This window comes from Marmota monax, unplaced genomic scaffold (genome assembly GCF_021218885.2).
Source record: "Marmota monax isolate L192 unplaced genomic scaffold, Marmota_monax_Labrador192_F-V1.1 WCK01_AAM20220418_F8-fsc00072, whole genome shotgun sequence".
In the NCBI taxonomy this organism is placed as follows: domain Eukaryota; kingdom Metazoa; phylum Chordata; class Mammalia; order Rodentia; family Sciuridae; genus Marmota; species Marmota monax.
Genome location: NW_026692356.1, coordinates 3,444,600 through 3,472,516, shown reverse-complemented (window position 1 = coordinate 3,472,516; position 27,917 = coordinate 3,444,600). Strand labels below are relative to the sequence as shown.

The 27,917-nt window shown below is 44.0% G+C and overlaps 1 protein-coding gene across 3 annotated transcripts in view; it reads left to right on the top strand.

The window, feature by feature from the left end:
- The first annotated feature begins 390 nt into the window (after positions 1-390).
- Positions 391-27,917, top strand: part of Camk1d (calcium/calmodulin dependent protein kinase ID) — a 405,245-nt gene continuing 377,718 nt past the window's right edge. For all 3 annotated transcript variants that reach the window (XM_046442306.2, XM_046442307.2, XM_046442308.2), the window contains exon 1: positions 391-544. In XM_046442306.2, coding sequence (XP_046298262.1) covers positions 453-544 — 92 coding nt within the window. In that variant the 5' untranslated portion in view covers positions 391-452. The remainder of the gene's footprint in view (positions 545-27,917) is intronic.

The following is a 27,917-nucleotide window of genomic DNA, read 5'->3' as shown; positions in this document are numbered from 1 at the left end:
GCGCTCCCCGGGAGGGGAGCGGGACATCCCCGAAGGCGGTAGCGCGGGAGGCGGGGAGGCGGCCGGGGCGCGCGGGGAGGGCGGGGAGCCCGCGGGAGGAGGCGGGGTGGGGGGGGGAAGCGGGGCGGGAGGCGGGGAGGGAGCAGGAGGGAGGCAAGAAAGTAGCAGAAAGTGAGGCTGGCAGGCGGCGGCAAAGGAGCAGGCGAGCGGCGGCGGCAGGAAGTCTCTGACCGAAAGGAGCAGAAATAAGAGCCAGGGAGGGACCGCGACAGCGGCGGCGGCGAGAGCGAAAGAGGAAACTGCAGAAGAGGAAGCTCTGCGGCGGCCCCGAGCCTCCCGCCTAGCGCCCGGCATCCCCGCGCGCCCCTGCGCCCGCGCCGCGCCCCCGGCGCCCCCTCCCCAGCGCGCCCCCGGCCGCCCCACCGCGCCGCGCCGCGCCGCGCTCGTCTGCCATGGCCCGGGAGAACGGCGAGAGCAGCTCATCCTGGAAAAAGCAAGCCGAAGATATTAAGAAGATCTTCGAGTTCAAGGAGACCCTCGGGACGTAAGTGGACGCTGGGGAGAAGAGGGTGGAGGTGGCCGCGGTGTCGGCTGCCTAAGCAGCTCCGGCTGCCATCACCACCGCCACCGCGGCAGGATCCTGGCTTGTCAGGGCATCCTCATTGTCCGGTTCTTTGCGGAGCCCCCAGCGCGACCTCCGCGTCGTGGGTCTGCGCCCCAGAGGTGGCACAGCTCCTGTGCGGGGGAAGGGGAGCTCTGGGCTCTCGGAGAACAGCCCACGCGAGCGGGCGACTTTCCACTTCCTCTGCCACCGCCGCCCTCGCCACCGCTTTCTCCCCACGCGTGACTGTGGGCTGAGCATGGTGGATATCGCTATTTACTGGCTGTGTGCATTTACTCACCATGTGTATGGAGAGAGTCGTGGCCACGAGAAAATTCCCATTTCTGTCCTTACATTATGTATTCACATGAAATTAAATCTGCACGTACTAGGTGTAGGCAAGACTTTGGATGGCCTCGCGATTATGGAAGAATTTCGCAGTGTTCAGGGTCACATGTGGGCAGAGCCTCACCTGAGTGATTGTACATTTCACACGGGCTCAGCCGCTGGCACTGGGGTGCGTGTCCCCATGGGAGGGTCTGCGAGTGTCTCTGTACCGGGCGATTCTCTCCTGCACTACATTTAGTTCGATGCTGGTAGCTGCATCTCAAGAAAGCAGAAATAATCAGAAGTCGATGGTTATCAGTGCTCCAAGCATGTGCTGCTGCTCCGTTCAGCCACGGTTCCTTTCCTGCCCATGAGTTGGTTTTTGTTTTGTTTTGGAGCGCTTCAGATTCTACGTAGAGGGGCTGATAGTGAAAGAGAATCAGGCACTGCTGAATGAGCCTGAAGTTCAAGTTGTCCCCCCAACCCCCGTGTGCTCCGTTTCTGCTGTCATCCGTGTCTGTCAGTGCATATAAATTCACACACGTGCTGTAAGAAATGAACATTGTGTAGGGGGTCAGGGAAGTGTTGATTTAATCAGGAAAGAGGTGTTTCATGGATAAATCAGTGTCCGGGTGGTACTCTTCTTTTCTGTTCTTCCTTTCCCCCCCTCCCCTCAACCCCTCCCCCCTAACTGTTTCTGTGTTTTGCTTGCCTTTCCAGACCCTATTTTCATACCCACATTACCTTCTGCCATGAGCTCAGGGTCCACTGCAGTTGTTAGTCATATTCCTCACCCCACCCCCACATCTGCAGTGGATCCCCCAGAGAGAAGTTTTGAAGGCGGCATTCCCAACCAGGTTTCAGATTCCTGGGGAAGCCAGTGTGCCAAGGACTGGAATAGAGTCTAGGTGCTGTGGCTGCTGTATTTTGGGAGGGCACCTGTGGGCACTGACTTGCCGTCTTTGTCTAAATGAAATCTGAAAGTGCTTAGGTTTTTAATAAAGAGGGGTTTCCAAGGTAAGGGGTTAATTAAGGTTTATTCACATTTGGGGTTGTGACTCTGGGAAACTCTAGTCACTGTGAAATTAGAATTGTGCTTTTTGCTTGCCATCCAGAGACTCACTATGTGACATCAAGATGAGGGGACTGGAGAGAGTGGAGTCCTATCATGTGTGAATGTGTCTCTTTAATGGCTTTTACCCACCTTTGCCTGCAGTCTCCTGGCAGGCAGATCAGTGGCCAGGCTGCTGAAGCTCAGTGAGCTGTGGCTCCCTTGAGTGGCTCCTGCTGTAGCCTGCTGTTTGAGGATGACTGCAGGTGTTACCTTCTGGTGCTGGACTTAGCTCTGGCCAAACAGCTTCCTGGACTCTGGCCCCATTCTGGTAAGTTTTGGGTATGGATTTCTTCTAGGCCCCCAAAGTGTCACCTTCTGCCTTGGAAATAATTCTTGGCAAAGAAACTTCCCACTGTAGTGCTGGCAGAGGTCCTAGAAGAATGAAATAAAATGTTCAAGATGTTTTTTACTCAAAGACATAATAGTAATGGTAACCATGGGCGACAGGATACCTTTTATTCTAAATGCCTTGTGTGTATTAACTCATTTAAATCTCATGGTGACCTTATAATGTAGGTATTTACTATTATCCCCAATTTGTGTTTGAGAAAACTGAGACATCAGAGAGATTAAGTGACCTGGCAAATATGAGCTAGCTATTAAGTGGTGGGACTGATATTCAAGGCTAGGCAGAGCAACTCCTGATTATCCATATGGGGTTGAGCCACTTAGCAGATGTTTAATAATAATTAGACTTGGGCTGGGGATGTGGGTGAGTGGTAGAGCCCATGCATGAAGTCCTGGGTTGATCCCCAGCATAGAAAAAAAAAATGACTTAACTCTAGTGTTTGAAAAGCTAACTATAATATTAATGCAAGTAAAACATAAGGGATAACCTGTTATCTAAATATGTAAGAATTTCAAAGCTTTTAGATTATCAACATCATTTTGTCTCCTTGGATTTGTTGGAAGTGATCCCAAGTTCAGTATGTCCATTTCACCCTGGGTCAAAACTAGGGACCTGGGCCTGAGTCTTAATATGAAGGTAACTTCCTATGCCTTTGGAGTGTTTTTTTTTTTTCTAGTGGACACAATATTTTTATTTTATTTATTTATATGTGGAGCTGAGGATCGAACCCAGTGCCTCACCTGTGCTAGGTAAGCACTCTACCACTGAGCTACAACCCCAGCCCATTGAGTGAATTTTGAGTTTGGTCTTTTATCCTGTTTGTAATGAAGTCTGGCATGAGTCAAAGGCATCAACAATTGTAATTGGAGTCCATTTCCCAAAGACCTCTGCAGTTCCAATCACATTGTTTGTCACACCTTTACCATATGTCTGTAAGATCCTAAGGCAGGAAAGCCCCAAGAAGCAAGGCTGTCAGCTTACAGTGTTAAACCGCTTTTGAAATAAAGCACTGTAAAACCCGAGGAGCGCTCACCTTGCCAGCCTGTGTAATCTGATATTTGGCTGTTGCATCCAGGTATCTTTCCTTGCAGAGCAGAACATTTACTGTTGGAAGCTAAGGGTCAAGCCATTTGGTCAGTGTGGTTAGATGGATGCTGCTGGAGAGTGGGGCCGAAATGGAAGTGAGGATTGGCCCAGGAGGGTGGAAAAGACCTTGAGGAAGCAAAGAGCAGCACAGGGGAAAGGAACAGGCTTTGTGGCCTGGGCCTGAGCCGGCTGATGCATCTCTGAGTCAGGCCTTTGGAAAAAACCTTTCAACTCATGGCCTTCACTTTGGCCTTCTTTAAAAGGGAATCCCAGAACCTAACCAGAGCTCTGAATTAGGTAGTGAGACTTAATTACTGTTTATTAATCAACAACATGTTTTCAGATCCTTGGCACATGGTGAGAGCAAATAAATGTTGTGTAACAGCAAATTAGGAATGGTAAACATTTCTGTTGGCGCATTTGCTGAGCCTGTTTGGGCCATCTCTGCTGTAGATAGCATTCAGTGACTTCTGTTAGAACAGAAACCTAATGTAGACCATTTGGAGAAGTGTACGGAATGGAAGAAAGCTTTGGTGTGGTACCTGTGAAGTCTCATGAAAGTCACTTTTTCGATTCCCAGGCTATGAAATACATGTGACTAGATAAGGCCTCAATACCTGGTACAGACAGAATGACTTTCCCAACATATCTCATTTCCCCTAGAGTATGGAAAATGGCATGTTCTAGAAAATAAACCCACATCTCTGCAGGGTATGAGTACACGTTTTTCATATAGACTGACCATTTGAAGTTGAACTCACTATTGTCTGTAGGTGGTTGGTCCCGCATTGTGGAAGATCTGAGTTTGGGTCCTGGGTCTGGCTTAGCCACTTAGGGGTTGTATGGCCTGATTGGCCGTCTGCCCACAGTACCTCTTCATCTTTAAAATTAAAGGGAAAGGGAAGGCAAGATTAAGTGATTTTCAAGTGCTCTGACAACCCTAAAATATTGGGGTTCACCTGTGTCAGGAAGGTGCTTGCAGTTGCTCCTCAGGGGCTTCTCTTGTGTGGCTAAGTGTGGCTGTTTCTGTTTGGAGGTGCATTTTTAGGACTGTGCAGGTAGTGTATTGAAACAGCCCCCAATCAGCTGCCTTATCTGGTGTAGTGTTAGTGACAGTGGGTTCTATTTTTCATTAGAGAAGGGCCTGCTGGCTTATTCAGGAAGAGAATAAGCCAACCTTTCTGTGGGGCAAACACTGTCTTTCCCCACCTGCCTCATTCCTAAAATGCTTATTCTGAAATTGGTCAATAAATACACCCGTTGAACACACAGGTGATTGATTTGTCTGAAAGCCCAGATGGGAAACAGACTCATTTCTCTTTTACGGGGTGTGTGTGTAAGCAGGATGGGGAACGAATGCAAAGCTTCTTGAGGTGGTTCGTGTATTTGGCTGGTTGATTTCATGGTATTTATTCTGAGATTACTCAGAATTTTAGTGTCCGTGATAAGCATTTTGAAAGAATATTGCTAAGAGAAAAATAGGGCCAGGAACCTTAGATTTCTATCCTAGGGTAACCCAGTAGCATTATTTGCTATCAGTTTGGACTTCTTGTTTGGAGGCATGGTATAAATTGAGCCTCAAATACACTTGAAAATATCTCTCGAACGCCTCCTGTATTCTAAGCATGAGGATATCTCCTTGAACCAGCAGGAGAGGATGCAGCCTCTCCTGGACTTCCCTTCTGGTGGGGAGCCAAGAGATAAAAGAAAGAAGAAGTGAAATAGTGTGTTTTGTGTTGTGCACATTAGGGAGAACATGAGTTAGGGAGAGAGCATTTGTGGGGTTGGGGGTGGTGGCAGCTTGAGGTCGGGTAGCCAGGAAAGGCCTTACTGAGAAGCTATCATTGGAATTAAGATCTGAAGGATCTGTGGGATAGCTAACGATAGAAAGTTCCAGTCAGAGGAAAGGGCAGGTGTCTGAGGCAGGAGCATGCCTGGGAACTCTGAGGCCTGCAGGTTATTGTAGCTAGAGCTGAGGCTCCAGGGGAAGGACAGTGGGGGTAGGAGAAGTCGGGGTGGGTGGGGAGTGGGTGGAGGAGGGGCAGAGCTAAGGAAAGGCCTTGTAAGTGAAGAGTAGACTTTGGCTCTTGCTTCAAGAGAAATTGGGAGCTTCGGAGGGATTTAAGCCGAAGAAAAACTTGATCTGACCTAGGTTTTTCATCTTCCCTAGGGTTGCTGGTCTTAGAACAGACGGTCTGGGCTCAAGAGTGGAAGTGTGGAGGCCACGACTGTGATCCAGAGGAGGGATAATGGCTTTTTAGAATTGGAGGTGATGAGTGGTTGGATTCTAGATGAATGTTGAAGGTAGAGCCAATAGGAGATGCTAGTGGGTTGGACATGGGGTTCTCCAAGGATCTGGGGTTGGAAGAACTGGTAGGTACATACCATTGGTGGTTTTGTTCACTATTTCCAGAGATTTTCTGAGCAACTCTTCTGCCTGCCCGGTGACTCTGATTGGCCATTTGCCCACAGTACCTTCTCCTTGTCTCAGCTTCTTCATCTCTAAAATTAAAGGGAAGGGGAAGGCAAGACTAGTTTCTGGGGCAAGCATGTGCCCTGTAGGCTTCTGGACTGCCCTGGTGATGACCTCTAGCATTTTTAGAATGATGCTCTGGGAAGGAGTTTCGAGGTACCACCTCTTCTGTCACAGTGGGAGTCTGTGACAGGCTGGGGATTTAGCAGGAAGATCTGCACACAAATACAATATCTGTGTGAAGATACAGTGTTATGCTTTGAAATTATATCAATAGGAAGGGTTAGATCTCTTTGACAGGCGGGCCCATAACCTGTAACTCTCACATTTGACTGGGGAACGTGAAACCCAAATATTCAGTGGACAATAGTATGACCCCTGTCTTTGGTAGACTGTTCTGTATTTGGAAAGAAAAAGTCAAACATTTTTTCTTGACTGGGAAAAGACGATCGGCTGAAGTGTCCTTATCGATGAGGACAGGGGGGTCTGGGAATGGGACTTGGGGGGAGAGCTTGTTCCCAGAGGGGCTAATGAGGACTAGTTTCAAGTACAGTTTCTGGTTCAAACTTGGCATCTGAATGGATGATAATTAGGCTTGGCTGGGGACATTTGTGTACTGTTGGGAGGATTTCAGGGGTTAACTTGTTGAGTCTTTCTTTGGCTGGGTCTCCATAAATCCCTTTAATCTTTCCTTTCCCCCAAATAAATCTCTTTAAATCCCCTTCAATCTCTCTCTCCTCCTGCTTCTCTTCTCTCCTCTGGGAAGGCTTAGGCATTGGTCCAGCAGGGAAGTGTCACAGTATTGGTCAGCTTGCCTGAGGGTGGCAGACCCATCCTGGCAGCATGTCAGATTTCATGGGGAGGGAACCTCATGAGGGAGCCCAAAGCTCACTGGGGACACCTTTCTTTAATTAATGAAGCAACTGCCTATAGGTAGCCAACACAAGCCTGGTGGATCCTGGTTTCTTTTCTCACTATGGCCAATTCCAGCATTTATGTAGTTAACCAGGAGGATACATGAACTCTGGGAGAGAAGCCAACATCATTTTTTTCTCAGTCTGTGTTGGTTATGCACTTTGACTTTCTGTGAGGTTGGAAGATCACTTTTTTCTCTGGGTTAGTTTTTATTACATCCCACTTTGTTTTTTTAAGAGTTATTTTGCAATGTATGGATTATTCAGGCTGCAGTCAGAAGCAAGGGTAACTTCCAAATAGATGTTGCAGGTCAAGTTCTTTCTGTGGCAGACCATGTTCATTCAACATTTTCAGCTATTGGCTGTGTGCTTTGTGTTGTTTTCCCCAGTATTTCGACAGGACTCAGAAATACAGGTCTTCTGTCTCCTGGTGTATACCAAATCTTGAAGATAAACCTATAAGATGGGTCAGGCAGGGGAGACAAGAAATGGACTTGAAAGTTAGGTACAGCACTACCATTCATAGCTGTGTGTCCCTGGATAGGTTTCTTAACCTTTCTGAGTTAAGATCTTCATAGAAATCATTGCCACGTGGGATTGATATAAGGATTCAGTGATTTACAGAGGTACCTGGCACATAAATAGTAAATGTCATCAAGCTGTAAGTTGACTACACAAGAATATTCAGGGCCAGTACCAGTGAGGAAGAATCTGTCACTGTGTGTCAGAAATTGATTTTTGGAAGCTCTTGTTGCAAATATGCAAGGTGATGCAAATGGGATCTCTCAAAAAATTTATTTCAGCAGCCATAAACAGGTCTGCATTTGGCAATTGAGGAGCATAGTGAGGAGCTAACTATCCGGGCTCCGAGGGTGCATGGGAATGGGTACAGGTAGATCCTGGCTGGGTCTACTGCTTCCTAGCTTTGGAGGAATTATTTTTACCATTGTGAGCTCCATGGCCTTGGGGGTAAAACACGGGAACCCTGGGACCTAATCTAAGGGTTGTGGGATAGAGCTTGGCATGTGAGTCTGTGTTCGGGGAATGCCAGTCCCCTCTCATGAGTCCCTGCTCCCCAGAGGCCATTTGCACAGATTTGGAGGGTACACTGCGCCATTCAACATTTGCTCCCAACAGGAGGTGATTAGTTCTCGTGGTGCCAGCATTAACCCAAAGACTCGGCCTGACACGTCCTCTGGGCCACTCGTGTGTCGGAGTTGACCTAGTTTGCTCCACGTTGCAGGTTCCTCCCTTCCTCTAGTTAGCTCATCAGCTTTGTCCCTCTGACCCTCTCATGGCTCCTGAGCTGGTGCAGGAAGTCTGTCCCTCTCCACCTGAGCTGGTGGTCTTCCCACCACCCTCAGCCTCTGCTCTGCTTTTCCTTTTTTTTTGCAGAATTGCTTTAATGTTTCTGCTTTGTTCCTTCTTGCAAATCATAGTTGGATGAGATGACTCAGGTCAGTGTCTTCCCATCGTGGAGTCAGGTCGTTCGAAATCTCCATGTGTTGAGTTTATTTTAATGTTCGGGTGTTTGAGAATGGCAGTGTGTGTGTGTGTGTGTGTGTGTGTGTGTGTGTACCACATGAGCACATGTAATCATTTGTTTAAAAATCTCCTGGGGTGCAGGGTGTAGCTGGGTAGAGTGATTGTCTAGCCCAGGTCAGACTCTGAGCTCCGTCCCAGTCTTTTCATAGGGGAGGTTTGGGTGAAAGGTGGAAGAAGGTCTCAAAAGTCTTTAATTTCCCAGGTCACAGCATGCAAGGATAACGCTTGAGCTGATTTCCAGATGGGGCATTATCCCTTTTCTTGACTGTTCCACTTCAGCCCTTTTGGTGGCCAGTGTCTGTTCTTGATTTTTGGGAACCTCTGTAACAGGGTGAACAGGGGGACCAAGGTCTTAAAGTGAAAGTAGTTAATATTCTATTTGTTGAAAGGCTATTTCTCTGTCTTTCATGACCGTGAACACAGATCATTGAAACTGGTTTTACAATAAATTGGATTTGGGCTGTGAACTGTGTCTGAAGGTATTGTATTAAATAAAACCTGATTTACTTTTCTTTTTTTTCTTTCTTTAATTGATTTTAGTGGTCTGGGCAAGAAGTAAGTATTATTTTTCTTTTTTTTAAAAAAATTTATTCTTTTTAGTGATATTTGACCATAGAATATACTTTGACATATCACACATACATGGAGTAGAATTTCCCATTCTTGTGGTAAAACCTGATTTTCAAGTGACACTCTTGTGTGCCTCCCCTCACAACTCTGTCTCCTCCCACCAAGGCCCACAGTTTTCAGGAGGAAAAGAAAAAAGAAAAAGGAAAACAAACCAATTAATCCCAAACCCCAAACCTTCATAGTTTTAGAAACTTGAAAGAAAGAGGAGAGCTGTACAGTCAGGCGGTCTCCCTGAGTGACTGGCAGGGCAGTGTCCTCTGACCCCAAACAGCGTCCATATACAGGCTGAAACTTCCTCAATCTTGAAAACAAAATGACTTCTTGGGATCTGCCTTAAAATTTTTTACAAATCTCTTGCAGTAGGTTGAAAGCCTGCCAGTCATTCACTGTGTAAGAGATTTTAAGGGCAGCACCTCTGCCCAGGGCTGTCCCTGAGGTCTACTCTGCTCTTCCTCCTCCCTCAGCTCAGGGGCTCCCAGGGCCAGGCCAAGACTGTCAGGGCCAATATTCAGTCATCCCATGGACAGGGCTCCTCTAGGCCTGAGTACAATCCTATAGACAAGGAAAACTGACGCTTCTGTCAGAATATGCCTCAAATTCCAACAGAAACATAAAATGAACTCTTCGAACAAACCTTGTGTATCAGTAAGGGACATCCTGAGTTTGGCAATAATCTACAAGGATCATATTCCTTGGATTCTTTATGACTATGCCAGCATGGCTGATAAAACTGGAGTTTGCAGTCCTAGTAATGATTTGAAAAAACTGTGGGCCTTCTGGGGCTCTTTAGTTCATTCTTTTGTCTATTTTTTTTTTTTTTTTTTTGATACCGCAGATTGAACCCAGAGGCACTTAACCACTGAGCCACATCCCTGGTCCTTTTAATTTTGAGACAGGGTCTTACTAAGTTGCTTAAGGCCCCACTGAGTTGCTGAGACTGGCCTTCAACTCATGATCCTCTTGCCTTAGCCTCCTGAGTCGCTGGGTTCTTTGGTTCTTTTCAACAACTGGGATATAATGTTCTAGAAGACCTCATATTTGAGTGTTCTTTCTTTTTTTAAAGATCATGGTTAAAAAAATACATAAAACTGAATATTGCTTTGTGTGTCTGGCCTATTTCACTTAGCTTATCTTCAGAGTTCATCCGTCTTATAGCAGGGGTCAGAATTTCCTAGCTTTTTGAGGCCAACCCCTTCCAATTCATGTGGCGTGGTGTACCACATTTTGCTCGTCCATTTGTCAATGGATGTGACATGGATATGCTTTGATCTCTTGGCTATTGTGAATAATGCTGCTAAGAGCATGAGCATTCAGATCTCTCTTGGAGACCTTGCTTTTGGTTCTTTGAGCGTATATCCAGAAGTGGACTTGCTGGGTCGTGTGGTAGTTCCATTGGATGTTTTGAGGAAGAGCCATGTTGTTTTCCACAGCTGTTTGGTGTTTTGCAGTTTGCAAAGTGGTTTTTGCATCCACGATTCCTCCAATAGCCCTGTGAGTGAGCTGCAATTATTGCCCTCGTTTTACAGATAAGAAAATGGAGGGTCAGAGAGGTTAAATGACTCAGGTTGAAATGTTGCTAAGTGGCAGGTAGAGGTTTAGGAGTCTTCTGACTCCAATGCAGTGGTTATCTTCCTATCTCATGCAGGTAACAAGCTGGTTAGTGAAGCCGATGGAATAGAGAACCATTAACTGTTAAAATAGGAGAGAAAGGCCCAAACCTCACTGTTCTGTGGTTGTATCATGGTATGACCAGGAGACCACTGGAGCCTCTGTGTACTGTAAACCAGCCCAGGCAGGAGGGAAGCCCTGATTTGTATTACTTGCTGGTGCCCATAGTGTAAATACTCCCACTGGGGTGGGTGGATTTCAAGCCCCCCATGGTTTAACAACCTTCTTGGGAAACCTATGAATTAGGCTATCATAAGCTGGGATAAGGGGGCTCCAGCACACCCCTGAATCTTACTTCTGGCTCTTCCATTGAGGAACCAGAATCTCAATCTTATCCTCTCTGGATCTTGATTACCTTTTCTGTCAAATGGAGATAATTACACCTGAATTACACCTGCTTACATTGATAAGTCCCTAATGAGATAAGGCACGTGTGATGCAGGTGTTTAGTGAGGGCAGACATAAACAGAAGGTATTATTATCTTACCAAGCAGACGGCTTTAAAAATATTCCTTTCTTGGGGCTGGGGGTGCAGCTCAGTGGTAGAGCGCTTCCCTAGCATGTGCAAGGACTTGGGTTTGATCCCAGCCCCACGCCCCCAAAATTCTTTCTTGTTAGCATCATAGCCACTCTTCAAAATCTAACTATTATCTTTTGGGTAGGAGTCCCACAGAAGTTGGGTCTTATGTTGACCTTGAATCTACAAATGACACATCCCCTAAGATTTCATATTATATTTTATACAGACCCATTCAGGTGTCCTAATGTTTTCATTCTCAGGGTTCAAGTAACATAAGAGAAACTTTTTAAAGAAATTATAAGAGCAACCTGTCATCCTTGTAGAGAATTTGAAAAATATTGTCTAAGTCTGTTTTCTGTTGCTATAACTGGATACCACAGACTGTGTAGTGTATAAAGGAAAGAAGTTTATTTAATATATCACTGTTCTGGAAATCCAAGAAGTGATGCCAGCATGTGCTTGGCCTCAGGTAAGGGCCTTCTTGCTGATGGAGATCCTTTGTAAAGTCCCAAGGCAGCACAAGGCATCGCATGATGACACATAAAGCCACATGTCATAAAGCCACTATTCAATCATGGGAGCTCCACCCTCATGACCTTATATAATCCTAATTACCCTCATGACCTTGTGTAATCCTAATTACTCCTCAAAGTCCCTACCTCCAAATACCATTAACATGTGACTTTGTGGATTAAGTTTCTGCCCATGAATTCTGGGAAACACACTTAAACCATGGCATGCCAAGGATTTTAAGGATGAATTGATTGGCTGGATGGACCCTGGGCTGTCCTTCTAGGGTGGGAGATGTAGAGAGATCTCAGAGGGTGCCCAAAGGGCCAGCAATGGGAGTGCCCCCCTGGGGTAAGATGGGCCTGTGGATATTTACTGATTTAAATGCTGTTGGTGTTTCAGTATTTTGCCAACTGTTAGGGTTGAACCACTGAGCACAGGTTGAATATTGGCTGTGGATACTGGAGTGGGTAGTCTTTGCTGAGCACTGTGGGTGTCTGATTTTATTAAGTAGTGGTTGGGGTGATGGTTTAGGTCATTGTCATGATCACCATCTCTACCCTCATCACCACCTCCAGACACATTCCCAGAGTTAACAGTGTGACTGATAGAACCTGGTGTCGAGATGAGACCCTGCTCAACAGAATTCCAGAGAGCTAATTATATATGTGAGAAAAAGGAGATAAAAAATATTTCTATCCGAGTGTGGCTGACTTTCTCTGGTTAGGACAAGTCATGGGAACCTGGCTTCTCTGTTGCTTGGTGTAGAAAGTAAATACTGTTCCATACATGGCCCTTTCTTCTGCCAAACCACAGACACCTGAAGCCTTAAGCCAACCTCTTGTAGAACAGTCTTATGATTTGATGGTGGAGGTCCAACTCCAGTGTAGACCAGCTGGACCCGGTTTCTCATTGTATGAACCATTGAAGCCAGGTGTTTCGAGATCAAGTGATCTGCCTGAGATCCCACAGTTATTCTTGACTGCATCCAGACCACTGGGGCTTTGGCCAAGTCCCTTCCTGTGGTGTGGTCTGTGAGGACGCTGAGAGGGAACTTTAGGAAGCCCTGCCCCAGTAACCAGTGATGTTACTAGAGAAGACCCATCTCTGCCAGGTTTGCCTGTGCCTGTCACTGTTACATCCCTGTGTTCTGGGCAATTTGCTTTGCAGGTGTTGTGAGATGAGCACCTGAGGACGTGATGGGCTCCAGAGAGAACTCAGAGCCTGTAGTTGGTGACTTTGCTACCTCTGCTTGCTTCTCCCCTATTGTGTTCTGGCTCACAGGCCATGTGCCCCCTAGTTAGGAATTGGAACTGCAGCTAAACAGCCCCGTGATCCCTGTGGGTCTCACCAGCAAAGACCTGAGTCAGGCCTGTGTTGAGGAGGCATCCTCACGCCCAGCAGAGCAGGTCTCATGGACACACAGCACCTAGCTGAGGAGAGACCCTGATGTGCTTAGTAAATGTTTGTTGAGAAAATGAACAGACCAGCAGAAGAAAAGCAGCACCAGCTTTGATTAGTTCAAATCCTACCTGTACTACTTAGTGACTGTGAGACCTGGGGCGAGTTACATTGAGTTTTTTCATTGAAATTGGGATAACAGTACCTGCCTTTTCAGCTTATGATGAGGTTTTGTTGCCAAAAAAAAAGAGAAAAGAAAAAAAGAAAAAAAATAGATATGAAGCACGCTACATTGCTACATGTTATAGGTGCACAAGGAACAGATCCTGACTTAATTTTTAAGCAGATAGGTGTTGGACCCCATCATGTGATGAACTTCATTGAAAAGACTGATGCCTTCAGGAGGACCATTGGAGATTCATTTCTCTCAAGTTTAAGAAATTAAGCATTAATAGACATTTATGGATCAGGTTAAAAGAGTTTGCTAGAATGAGCTTGGAGAGTTAGATGGGAAAGTGATCTTGAAAATCACAAGGGATTGGACTAGAATTAAGGAATGGAAATAATGTTTATGCCGGGGAGGAGGCTAGAGGCTGGTAGAGTCAGCCAGAGTCATAGCACTCATTCATTCATCCATTCCTTCATCCATCTATCAAAACATACATACATTCATTCACAAACCCTTTCTGAATTCCTAGTAGGTGAGAAATGCAGTAAGAGCCCAGCATCTTCTGCCTCTCTGGCTTGAGATGGCTATACTGTTTGTGACCCTCATGGCCTGCCTAAAGAATGGGATTTGCTTACCAGTTGGGAGCTTCCATCTTGTGGTCACCCTGTGTTGCTCAGGTGGGAACTTGCCTGCTGTCCTGGGAGGCCCTGCGTTGGTTGGAGGCTCCCAAGCAGAGTCCCAGTGGGGGTTAGACATAGTATGCTCTGAGTTCAGGACCAGTGACATGTGACCCCCCATCCCATCCCCAGTGTCGGTCCTCTTTTGTAAGACTTCTTGAATGTGTATCCCCTGAGTGTAACCACATTCTGGGACTGTGGGAATGGTCCACCTGAAGGTCCTTAGAATTGGTCACCTTCTAAAGCTCACCGGGAAGCTAGAGTTTGGGATCTGCTATGTGGGATCCAGCAGGGCCAGTGGGGTATTGTCCAAACAGATCCTAACCCTGAAGGAGACTCCTGGGTTCTTTGGATGCTGGGCAGACAAGGTCCCTCTTTCTGATCCCACTTAGCCCTGGGGAAAGGGAGAAACTCGAACTTGTCCTGGCACTAGAAATTCAAATGGCTATGTCTGGACAGGACCACCTGGAAATCTGCCTTTGCTTATTCCCCTTGGTCAGACTTCCAATCAGATTTGGAGAATTGTGAGACTAATCCACTGTGTTTTGTTTTTAAGTTTCTCAGATTTGGTCAATTACGAGTCTGCCCCATGCCAGGCACTATGGAGAAGATGCTGGTGAACAAAGCGTATTTCTTACCCTCAGGGAACTCTTGGGACAGATGTATAATACCAATTCAGTGTGGCAGTGGTGTGGCTGGAGGGGGGAAACACAATGTGTAAGCAAGAGGAGGGGCATCTCATCGGAATTGGGGGCTCAGGGACAGTGATTCGGGCTGTTGCTAAGAAAGTTCCAGAAATCAGGAATGGGAAAAGCTTAGCATTCTCTGTGAGTATGTAATGACCTGCTATATGCCATGGAGAACACTGGCTTCTGTAAGAGAAAGGAACATACTTATTTTTTGTTTTTTATTTTTTGATGTGGTGTTGAGGATAGAACCCAGGGCCTCGCACGTGCTAGGGGAGTGCTTTACCCCTGAGCCCCAGCCCCAGCCCCAGGAACATATGCTTTTAATAATATAATGAATAGCTTTCATTATTCTTCATCAAGTAGGTGCTTAATGCTATGGCAAGTATGATATTTTACATGACTTTTCTCCTGAAACCTGACAGCAGTCCAAAAAAAAAAGATACTGTTGTTGTCACCATTTTAGAGGTGAGGAAACTGAGGGCCAGAGAGGTTAAGTAACTTGACCAATGGCACATAGACTAGTTGATAGGATTAGGATTTGAACCCAAGTTACCTGTCAATGGCCATAGCCAGTGTTTCCAGCTGTTACCCTGCAGGGTCGCCCCTGAACAGTTTTGTAAATTTTGCCCCCTGGGTTCTTAATAGAGAAAATTGGACCTGCCCCTGTATCTCTGTGGTGCAAAGCAACCTACAAGCCATTCAAACACAGTTTGAAGTGTTTTAGGGATTCATAGGGGTTCATTAGGAATTTTGAACATAGATAATAGATGGAGACCAATCCTAAGAGCTGGTAAGGGGGTTGCTTTCTAGTGGAGCTTTTCAAACCAGTCACTTCCTGGATGGCAGTTAAGTATTCATTTCATGGATAGTTTTTAAGTGCTGACTTGGGCCAGTGCTGTCCCAGCTGGGGCTTGAGTGATGAGTGGGAGATGTGGTCCTCTTCTTCCTGGTGATTGCAGTACAGTGTCCTACTGATAACCACACACTTTCCCAGTATCAACTGTCTCCTGCTCCCAGCGCCTGCCCACACACTCCTCAGGGTCTGATCCCTTCCCTGGATCCCTCCCAGATGCATGCAGCCCCCTTCTGGGCTTCCCTACCTGTGTCCTTAGACCCCTGCTGTCTGTCACAGCTCTGTTGTGCTCTTTCTTTTGTGCGAGTTCCTCTGTCTGATGCACCTGAAGTGCCTAGAGCCTAGGGACATTTTCTCCCTTGTGATTGATGGCCTCTGTGTTTCCCCAAATACCCAGCACGCTGTGTGACAGAGAATTCAGTTTGCTTTAAAAATTCCTGAGCAATGGAATTGCCTCCGTGGTCACTAAGGGAGCTGGCTTTTCTAAATGTTTTCATTACTGATAAGCTCTTGGGAATGTTTCTTCCATATTTTGTTCCTCTGGATTTTGTCTAAATCGTCACCCACTTTCCACGTGTGGATTAATCACCACATGATTAGCTGTAGTCCATTTTTGATCCGTGGGCTTTGCCTGGCTTCCTCCCTCGACATTTTCTTTCTTTTTTTTTTTTTTGATACTCAGGGGTGCTCAACCACTGAGCCACATCCTCAGCCCCATTTTGTATTTTATTTAGAGATGGGGTCTCACTCAGTGCCTCACTTTTGCTGAGGCTGGCTTTGAACTTGCGATCCTCCTGCCTCAGCTTCCTGAGCTGCTGGGATTACAGGCGTGTGTCACTTCGTCCAGCAGTCCCTGGGCTCTTCACAGGCCTCTTTGCTATAGAACTGTGCTTAGAGGAAGAAGTTGAATCTCAAGAAACATCTTTAGGATATAGATTTAGCATTGCTGTCCCTTCAGAAAAGATCCTTCCTCGGTAGTATAGAAGATAACTATTGATGAAATCTGGCTCCTTACATGCTGCTGTGAATTGGGCAGCCCAGGTTGGCTGAGCCCTGGGCTATCCTGTCCAACACTATTCTATTCTATTATCCTGTTATTGACCTTCTTGAGGGTCTCCCTCTTCAATATGACTTGTTGCAGTCTTGGGATTATTCCTGGAAACAGTGTGTTTTTGACTTTTTTCTTTTTACCCTCACAAATGGGGCCCTTTAATGGTTTTGGGACTTTTTTTTTTCTGAATTCCAGTTTTTCTAATTCCAGAGGATGATACCTTGGTTTGCACTATTTGTTTTCAGAAGACGTGATGTCTGTAGGACTGAAGATAGGGTGAGAAATTTCAGGACATTTATAGTTAGTACCTCCTGAGTTTTTTTCTTCCTCAAAGTTCAGCAAATGCTTTGTGTCAATGTTCCAGATTCATTGACTCTGAAATAAAAGTGATGTTGGTACCTGGGCCAAACCTTCTGAGTTAAAAAAAAGAAGAAAAAAGTTTTCTGTTCCCAACACCCATTTCCTTTTAGTACTTGCGTTTCTGGGGAGGTTTCCAGGGCTGGTGTTGAAGACACAGAGGTGGTTTGATAAAGGATGGTGTGGTTTACCAGTATTTGAGTATATTCTAGGTCCTGGTGCTTCCTAGACATTTGACTACTTGATGGGCCATTTAATCTGTCAACCGTTCTGTGGATTTAGTACTGTATGACAGATGAGGAGAGCTGATTGGCCTCAGCTCATGTGGCTTAGAAGTCACAGGACAGAGGCTTGAACCTAGATCTGAAGAAGCTTCTGGAAGGCTGTGCTCCTTTCTAGCTGACTTGGATGGAGCTTCAGGCTTCCTTCAGGGGTATCCTGTAGACGCCTGCGCTGGCCTGGACCCAGGGTGCTAGCAGGGGGACGTTGGTGTACGTCTGTGTAGACATACACATTTTTATTGAGTCTTCAGAGCTTCATCCCTGCTACTTTCTCCTCAGGCCCAGGAAGGCCTTGCCCTTGAACCTGAGCTGAAAGTTGTATTGGACTCAGTGTGTAAGAGAGAGAGTGCCGGGAACTGGGATCCATGACCTGGCTCACGCCTTGTGCTGAGGGACGCATGGGCTCAAGAGCTATTTTATAAGTCAAGAATACATTTTATTATTGCATTGTTATGTCTAGCCTGGCAAAATGAAGAAAATAATTTTTAAAACATCCAGAGAACCCTGAGATTTTGAATAAGAGTATTTTAAAAATAAACAAAAACCAAATCAAACTACATATGAAAAAAACCCCAAACAGCCAGCTGTAGCACAGGTCCCAGAATTCTGGCAAACAAAATTGTATGATTTTCTAGAACTTGGAAAAATGTACATCATTTATAGCTTAGGTATCCATTGGCAAAAGGTCATGGAAAATCCAGTTAGAAATCCAGAAATTTGGAAACATCTGGTTTATTTTCTCAAATGGCTAAAACCTACAAGAGTAGGGTTTCTATCCCTGTCTCTTGCATGAGCAGGTGTCAAGCTGCTGGCTTGGGGCAGGTGAGTTGGACGGTGCTCTCTGACTCACGCTTGCTGTTCTTCCTTTGCTTGAGTTTTCTTTTTGTTGTGATTTTGATCACACTAAAATAATTATTTTTCTTTTCTTGTTATGGCATATTGTAAATGTTATTCAGAAGTTTATTAGATTGGGGTTTACTTTTTCTCAGGGCTTATTAATTTTAAAGAGTCAATATTAGTTGTGTAATAAAGGACTCATCACATATTATGTATCTCAAGTGATTTCTTTGTATTTTCAATGATTGGAAAGCACCAGGAGACAGACACTAGGAAAATCAAACATGGTGAACATCCCCTCCATTAAGGATCTCCCAGCACGACATAACAGCGTTACTCATTGCTTCTATTTTGGATGTGTTTTGAAATCTTAGTTTCTGTAATGATTCGCATGGAAGGAGGACCTTTCATGTTGTCACAGGCATCTTTTTAGCAATAAGAAAGGGTTAAAAACTGTCTTGTGTTGAGTTAATAACCAGAGGTATCAGGAACCAAGCTGTTTAGCATTCTGGCTGCAGGTTCCAGGTGTGCCCGTGGTTAATCCTGGAGAAAGCATCCAACAGAGGAGCCTAGATTGTAGTCATTTCACAGGCCATTGGGCCTCTTTCTTTTGGAGTCCAGTGTGATCTCCTTGATTCAAGACATCGATCCCTTCCAGGCCAGTTTCATAGATGTTCCACCTGCCTGGTTGTCAAGGGACCCATGTGCAGAGATCTCATGCTTTACTGAATGAACTCCTCTCTCCACCTAGAACTTTTTTTTTTGGTATTGGGGATTGAACCCAGGGATGCATAGCCGCTGAGCTATATCCCAAGCCCTTTTAAAATATTTTATTAGAGACAGGGTCTCACTGAGTTGCTAAGTGTCTTTCTAAGTTGCTGAGGCTGGCTTTGAACTCCAGATCCTCCTACCTCAGCCTCCCCAGCTGCTGGGTTTACAGGAGAGTACCACCACGCCCTGCCACCTTGAACTTCTGGATGCTTTTTGAACAAGAGTCTCCCGTTTGCATTTTGCCTGGTGCTCCACAAACCACCGAGCTGGTCCTGATACCTTATAATTATAAAACTTTCTGCTCCTTTCAGACTATTATCACTTTAGTGATTGACTACCATTATTTTAGAGTTAGTAGTTAAAGTTTAACAAACACTAAAATTTCTTAGATACTTGAAAATGCCTTTTTTTTTGTGAAATCCCTATCCAGATATGATGTTTTGGTATATTAAAAAAAAATCTGAATCACTATTTTAAAAACATTTCAGGGGTTTCTAGAATCCTGGGACCTGGTAGATCTTACGAATTATGAATTGGCAGTCTCTGGGTGGAGACAGGACTCCTGTGCCTGACTCTCAGCTCTGCTGCCTGCCAGGCATATCTGTCCGCATAACACGGTGCCGTCACTTATAATCCATAAAACGGATGTCAAAATGGTGAACATAGCATACACTTGTGATGAGGAGTTGATGGATAAATCCTATCAGATTTGTGTGTTTGCTTAATGCCTGATGTTTATTAAATGCTCAATAAATATTGGCTGAAATCACTTAATTTGGGGCCAGTTTTTGCCATTCAGATTCATGGCCAAATGTGATACCTCTCACTCCTAAGCTATATGTATTTAGTTGAAAGCCTTCCTTTTCCTTATAGTCTTAAAAACGATTATTATATACATAATAATAGATACTACATATTATTATATATTATATACTCATTCTTAGATATTATTTTATATTATATATTTATATATTATAAATATTTATGTATGTACATAAATCTATACATATATATTTAAATATGACATAAAGTAGATGGATTGGTATAAATCCTTTAGCATAATTTAAAAAAAAAGGAGGGAGTTGTCATTTTGACATATTATCCTTGTAAATGAAGGGGTAACTGAATCTCCTGGTGATTGATAATTAAAGCATAGTTCAGCATATTTAACATTTGGTGTGTCAAGTTAAAATGAGTTCAGAATGTGTGTGCATGCATTATAAATACTATGATAAAAAAATTTTAAAAAACATGACTTTCCGCAGGAGTAACTAGAAAAAGATCCTTCCATAGTACTTTCTACATAGTTCGTCAAAAGTAGGAAAAAGGAAGGCATTTGTTCATGTGTTTTCTTTTCCAATGGGTAGAGTTCACAGGCCATGTGCTTGTGGTGTCTTGGGGTTCTCATTGCAGGGAGCTTGGGGAGAGGACTGTGAGTGAAAGCTGTCAGTGTTTGGCTTGGAAGCTGCAAGTGGAGGTGGCATAGGAACCGGGGAGGGAGGCACCTGTGACTGAACATCAGGTGAAACCCTCTTTTTCTTCAGGTCTGAATCCAGCAGAGCACTTATTGTGATACTGTTCCAGCTTCCAATTAAGAGGACCAATGATTTTAAATGTAAGAGGGAAGGTTTGTAATGCTTCAAGGAACCAGTTACACTCGTAGCTTATTTTATGTAATAATTATTCAGTTTGACAACAGAAAGGAGGAAAAAAAAATCTTGCCTTTTATGAAGCAGCTGACATAAGGACACCTCTGCTGTTGATGTGATTATGGCCCTTCTAAAATGTAATGATCTTTACCAGGAGGCCATCCTAGTCAATATACGTTGAAGAGCATTTCTCAACTAATGTAGGGGTTGCTCATTTGGTAATGATATAATTGGCTGCTGGGTCATTTATCCATCTGTTTGGGGTAAAGATGAATAGTTGAGGTTCAGATGAAAACAATGAATAGCGTGTGCCTGTGTGGAGCCGCTGGGGCATTTTATAAATCTCTCCTATTTTTGATTTAGTTGAAAGCTTTCCTTTTCCCTTTAGACTTAGAAATAAAGAGGAGGTAAAAGTTGAAAAGAAGACCTGGCTGGGCCTTGACAATAATAGCCAAAGAAGGTCAGTTTTGTACATACGTTGAGCCCTAACAATAGAGCCAGTACCCTATAAAGTCATAGAATTAATGCTGCCCCTTCCTGGGGTAGTCACAGCTAGACTTGGGCAATTGAGATGAAAATCTGAATCCTGCAAAGAGAAATTTTGAGCTGCATTTCTTTAAAAATGGGAGTTAGGAAGAACTAGAAAAGCACAGTTTCATGTATGATGTCCCTCAGGAAAGCCAGGCTTAGCAGAGGACCTGCCTGGTGTGGTCCTCCCTTTGTTTTGTAGATGTAGGGATATTCTGGACTTTGGAGTTTCGGAGTTTGGAACATTTATTTTCTTGTGAACATCTATTTTCTTGATCAGGTTGAGGAAACAGAGGCCAGGGTTAGCTGAGTACCTTCCACAGGGCCATGCAGGAAGCAGGTAGCAGATTCAGTTCAAATCCCCCAAGTTCTGGTGTTAGGACACTTTCCATTATTGCCTTGGGATGTCAGATGCTAAACTTCTTCAGGGGACAGAGATGAGTGGATTCTTCTTTGACATGAGTAAAATGACTTTGATTTTCCTTCTTGTCCTCTTTCCAGTGTTTTATCCATGGCCCCTGCAGGGAGGTAGTGGCATGTACCTCTTCTCAGGCTGTTGGGAGAATTCACTGAACCAGTGGATGTGAAGTTCTTAGGGCCTGCTTTAGCCTGAGTGACATGAGTGGGCGGAGTTTCACCTGCTTGATGACCATCTTGCTATTGTTCCCCTTTTCTACTTCAGTGGACTATTTTTTTCCTGGAGTATAAGTACAGGGGTCCCTATCTGCTAAATTATTATTGTTTTTTTTTTTTTATTACTGCTCTGTGATTTTTAGTTGTTGACTAGCATTCTCTTGTGGCTGACGTTATGAGAGAGGCCTGTATGCGTGGCCCCCTTTTACAGGACATTTTATACTGGTTTAATTTGTGAGCTCGTGGCTCAGCAAAGCCCAGTCCTGGGAACAAGGGAGGTGACAGGCTGTGAGTGCAGAAGGAGCAGGGGTCTTCTTGTGGTTGCTGTTATGAAGTGGACATAGCCCTGTTCCCTCTCTTTTGTCCCCGGCTTGCCTGTGTGGCACTCACCTTTTTTGAGACAGGAACTTCTGGGAGGTGATTGTAATTTTCACAGCTAGGAAAATATATTGCCTTTCGACTCATTCACAGGCTTTAATAGAAAAATCACGCACGCTTCTCAGAATTGATTACACAGGCTGAGTTTCCTGAAGGGTGTGTGTGGCATTCAAAAGCAGCCCAAGTTTCCCCCTGAAGTCTGGTCAGTTTTCTGTCTTGCTAATTGGATAATTTCAGATGCGCCGTTAGCTGGTGACAGGAACATATTTCACTAGTAGAAATGATATGTTAGGCAATGCCATTGACTGGGTTAGTTTTTAGGGTGTACATGAGGCCTTTCTGGTAATTTGGGAACAGAAAGTATGAGTTAAATTTTGGAAAAGAAAAAGCTGATTTTGTATGCACTCATACTCTAAGACCCAAAGTATGGATTCATTATTGGAGTTCTTGGTGAAGGCCCTGAGCCCCTGGGGTCCCAACAAATCAATCAAAGAGACCAGGAGTGGTGAAAGGCAGGGAAGGAGCGTCAGTCAGCATGACCACACCAGGAAGAACAGATATAGGGGTCCAGTGACCAAAGATCAGTCTTCAAGGGACTGACAGAAATTCGAGGTCAAGGTTGGGAACAAAGGCAAGGGGTGAGAGCTTGCATGATGGGAGGATGTGCAGAGCTGGCAGAGTAGGTCACCTTGGTCAGGCCTGGGTCTGGTTGATCATTATCTCAGGATTGGTTCTGTGAAGCTCTGGGGAGGTCATCAGCACTTGAGGGGGCAGTTTGGTTCCCATAGTGAGATGATTGCTCCTGAGTAGGGGGAGCCTCAGTTCCATTTTGGGGTCATGGCTCCTGCTTAGGGGGGCAGTCTCATCCTGGGGTGATCTGTTCATTGCTTGAGGATAGTTTTGATCTCTTGTCATAAAGGTCTTACCAACCAGGCCTGTAATTCCTGGACTTCAGGGTAACCACAGAAAGAAAAAGAGTCACAAAGACAAGTGGAGTCAGAGGGACAAAGTGGAGATGGTTAGGGGAGTGATGGGGCCCACCCTCAGGTTTTCCCACACCAACCAGTTCCCTGACTCTCCAGACACCAGCCGGGTGCCCTGCGTTTCTGTTCTGACATTAACTGGTCACAGTACTTGCAATCCCAGAGATTGCCCCACTTCCAAGCTTGGGGCTGTTAACTTGCACTTCTGACCAACTGGCTGGAAATTAGGGATTCCTGTGACCCCCTCTGTAGGTTTGACGATTTGCTCGGATGACTGACAGAGCTCAGGGAAGCACTCATTTCCATTTACTAGTTTATTAGAAGGGATGTTACAGGGAATACAAATGAACAGCCAGATGCCGAGGTGCATAAGGCAACTCCGAGAAGGTCCTGAGTACCCCTGTGGGGTTGGGGTACACCAACCAGGAAGCTCCCTGAACCCCATCATTTAGGCTTCTTATGAAGATTCTAGGTATGATTGATGCAATCATTGGCCATTAACTCAGTCTCCAGCCCCTCTCCCTCCCTGGAGGTGAGAGGGTGAGGCTCTCTAATCAAGCAATTGGTTCTTCTTGGACCCACCCTCTGCATCTTGAAGCTATCCAGCCACCGCCCCCCCCCCCCCCAATTTATTTATTTCTTTATTTTGCAGTACTGGGGATTGCATCCAGAGACTTTCTACCACTGAAATGCATCCCCATCCCTTTTTATTTATTTATTTTTATTTTGATATACAGTCTCACTAAGTTGCTTAGGTCCTCACTAAGTTGTTGGGGCTGGCCTCAAACTTGCCATCCTCCTGCCTCAGTCTTCTGAGTCACTAGCATGACAGGCATGGGCCAGTGTGCCCAGCCACCAGTCATTCTATTAGCATACATAAAGACTCTCTTATCACTCCTGAGATTCCAAGGATCTAGAAGCTGTTAAGTCAAGAGCTGGGGACTAAAACCAAATATTATAACAAAGGATGCATCTCTCATTCCTGTCACTCAGGAAGTTTCAAGGGTTTTTTGAAGCTGTGACCCAGAAACTGGAGACAAAGATTAAATATATCTATTTCATATCACTTCACATTTTCAGTTTGTTGGCTTTGTGGCTACTCTGTAATGGGAAGAGGTGAGCAATGGTTGCATAAGCTAATATTTGGAATTATTAATGAAAATCATGTTTTGGAATGTGTGCCAGATCTCTCAGCAGATACTCAGCCCAACCTGCACCTTTGATCTCTTTATCTCTGCACCTTTTCTCCTGTGATGTTTATTCTTGCCCTTGAGGCTCAGAGGATGATGCCCCCCCACCTACAGCACTTTTTTTTGGCACAGTGAGCAAATCGATGAAAAGAAAAAGACTGTGGAGTTCCCCTTCTTTGCACTAGACCAGATTACAAAAGGGAACATAATTGCCTTTCTTCTCCTTGTCCCCTCTGCCCAGAAATCCCATTATCTGTCTCAGAAAAGAAGGCTGAGGAGCATAATACACCGAGCTGGGAATGGACTTCCCTTACAAGATGATGTCTGTCCCTTGGGCTCATTCAAATTCCAAAGAGACTGTCTCTTTTCCATAATAGTCATTTGTAAGTCCTCAAAGAGGGTGATGGAGAAATGTCTCTTTACACCTACGATGTAAAGTCCTCATGATATACATCGCATTTATTTATGTTAGATTATAGACTAGTTGCAGACACATCTTTTGGTAATTTACATAAGATCTCACACATGAAATGCTTCGAAATGAAGGAAAGGTGCTATTGTCTGTTTACTATAATACGACACACAAAAGGCTAATATTGCTTAGAAAGATTAATTTTGTGAGTGAGTGTGTGTGTGTGTGTGTGTGTGTGTGTGTGTTTATGGTGCTGGGGATTGGACCCAGGATCTTGAGCATACAACATAAGTGCTCTGCCTCTGAGCTACACCCTCATGCCTAGGAAGATTTGTAACTACGAAAGTTTGAAAATCAGAAATTTAAATGAAATAGACTACCTCATTTCCTGAAAAGTTTAGTTGAAAAATACTACTACTATAAAAAATAATAGCACTGACTCTGTTCCAGGCATTTTATGAATAATGTGTGCTACAATCTTCATAGCATCTCTGCTGTTTTTTTTAAATTGGCACATAGAGGGTAAGTAACTTGCCCAACGATGTATATGTAGTAGTGCAAAGATCTGGGAGAGAGAGAATGTGTGTGTGTGTGTGTGTTTGTGTGTGGTGGTGGTGGTGTAGTGCTGGGGATTGAACCCAGGGGTCCTCTAGTACTGATCTACATCTTCAGGACCACCTCCCCCCCCACCTCTCCCCCCATTTTTTTTTTTTTTGAGACAGGGTCTTGCTAAATTGCCCAGACTGATCTTGAACTTGTGACCATCCTGCCTCAGCTGGAATTACAGGCATGTACTATGACAGCTGTGAAGATCTAGGATTTGAGGCCAGGTCTTTTACAGTCCAGATAGCTTTCTCTGCACCTCTCTATATGTATCAGAGCTAACTAAGACATTGCTGTAATATAATTTATTTATTTAAAACTAAATAAATAAAATTATCAAACTGCATAATCCAGGTTCCAGGATGTAGTTTTTGATTTGAAGTGTTAGATTTGACTGAATAACCAAATTAGGTAACTGTCAAATCCCTCTTTGTTTTAGGATTTACAGATTTAACTACAATTAGAATAGATCTTTCCAAATGTTTTTTTAGTTATTGTAAAGAGCCTTTTGTGGTGGAACTAATTTTGGTGAGCCACAGAATGAGAACTCAGCAAGGAGAACTGAGAAAGAATTTAAAACAGAATCACCTCTCCTTTTTTGCTGTGCATCGAGTAGCTGGCAATTAGGGCAATGTCACATTGACTCTAACATGACACCCACTGCTTGGACTTTGTATTAGCAGATGTTTATTTCACCAGACCCAGGCACTGGATTTTATTAAATATGTGTATTTCAGATGTTCCTGAACTTCTTAAAATTCCTGAATTTTTTTTAAAAAAGCCATTGTCTCTTTCCTACCTAGTATAAGTATAAAGAATGTTAAAATTTTATTAGAGAAATAAATATTGAGAACATTGCATATTGGGGAAATAAGCATATTTTGGGGTCTTTCATGAATGGTTGCTGCTCTGAAATAGTCTTTTAAAAGTTTTTAGAACAAATAGTTGCAACAATTCTACTTGCAGAGCTAACATTATACTAATGGCAAAAGAATGAATGTTTCCTCCCAAGTTGAGGAAAAAGGCAGGGACATCAGCTCCGGCCACTTCTGGAGGTTTAACCAGGGCACTTGGAAAATGAAGTTTGCAGGTGATATGATCCTATAGTTGGAAAATCCTAGGTAATCCCCTAGATAACTATTAGATCAAGGCTACAAGACATAAGATAAGTACACAAAAATAAACTTATGTATTGGTTAGTAATGAGCAATCCAAAAGTGAAATTAGAAAGTAATGGCAATAGCATCAGGAATAAAATATTAAAAAAAATTTTTTTTTAGTTGTTGATGGACCTTTATTTTATTTATTTTATTTTTATGTGATGCTGAGAATTGAACCCAGTACCTCACACATGCTGAGCAAGCACTCTACCACTGAGCTACAACCCCAGCCCAGGAATAAAATATTAAGGAGTGAGTTTAACCAAAGAAGTGCAAGACTTCTGTACTGCAAATGCAAAAATCACTGAAAAAACATTAATGTAGACCTAAATAATGGATAGACATACTATGTCTATGGATTGGAAGACTCAATTTTTCTTTCTAAATTGAGATAGGGTCTTGCTATATTACCCAGGCTGGTCTTGACTTGGGATCCTCCTGCCTCAGCTTCCTGAATATCTGGGATTTAGGCGTGTATTACTGCATCGTATTATTAAGATAGCAAACCCTCCAAATTGATCTGTACATTCAGCACAATACTTACCAAAATCCTAGCTGCCTTTTTTTTTTCAAAAATGATAAGCTGATTCTAAAATTTGTATAGAAATATAAGGGACCCCAAATAGCCAAGACTCTTAAAGAACAAAGTTGGAAGACTCATACTTCATAATTTCAAAACTATGACCAAGCTACAGTAATCAAGGCAGTGTGACACTGGATTAAAGACAAATGGTACATAGACAAATGGACTAGAATTGAGAATCTATAAACCTTGACACTTTTGATCTATTGATTTTTGATAAGGGTGCTAAAATAATTCAAAGGGAGAAAGAATAGTCTTTTTAAAAAAATATTTATTTTTTTAGGTGTAGATAGACCCATGTGGTGCTGAGGATCCAATCCAGGTCCCACCCGTGCTAGGCGAGCGCTCTACCGCTGAGCCACAATCCCAGCCTCAAGAATGTTTCTGGGACAACTAATTATCTCCATGCAAAAGAATTGATTTTGACCATTGTTTCACATCATACACAAAAATTGACTCAAAATGGATTAGTAACTGAAATATATTAGATAAAATTATAAAACTGTTGGAAGAAAAGATGGGCATAAACTTCCATGCCTTCTAAGCTGAGGCAAAAAAAAAAAAGTCATATTCCATCAAAACGATGAATTTTTGTGCTTCAAAGAATACCATTAAGATAATGAAAAGACCACCCACAGAATGGGGAATGTTTTTGAAAAATCTGATATGGGGCTTGTAACTAAAGTATGTAAGAAAATTCTTACAACTTAAAAATTAACAGACAACCCAATTAAAGGTGGGTCAAGGATCTGCATTGACATTTCTCCAAAGAAGATGCTAATGGCAGTAAGCACATGAAGAGAGATGGTCCACAACATTAACCATCAGGGGGCTGCAAAGGAAAACCGCAAGGAGATAGCACCTCACACCCACTAGGGTGACTATAAGAAAAAGATAATAATAAATGTGATGACGATGTGGAGAAATTGGAACCCTCATACACTGCTAGTGGAAGTGTAAAATGGTATAGTTTCT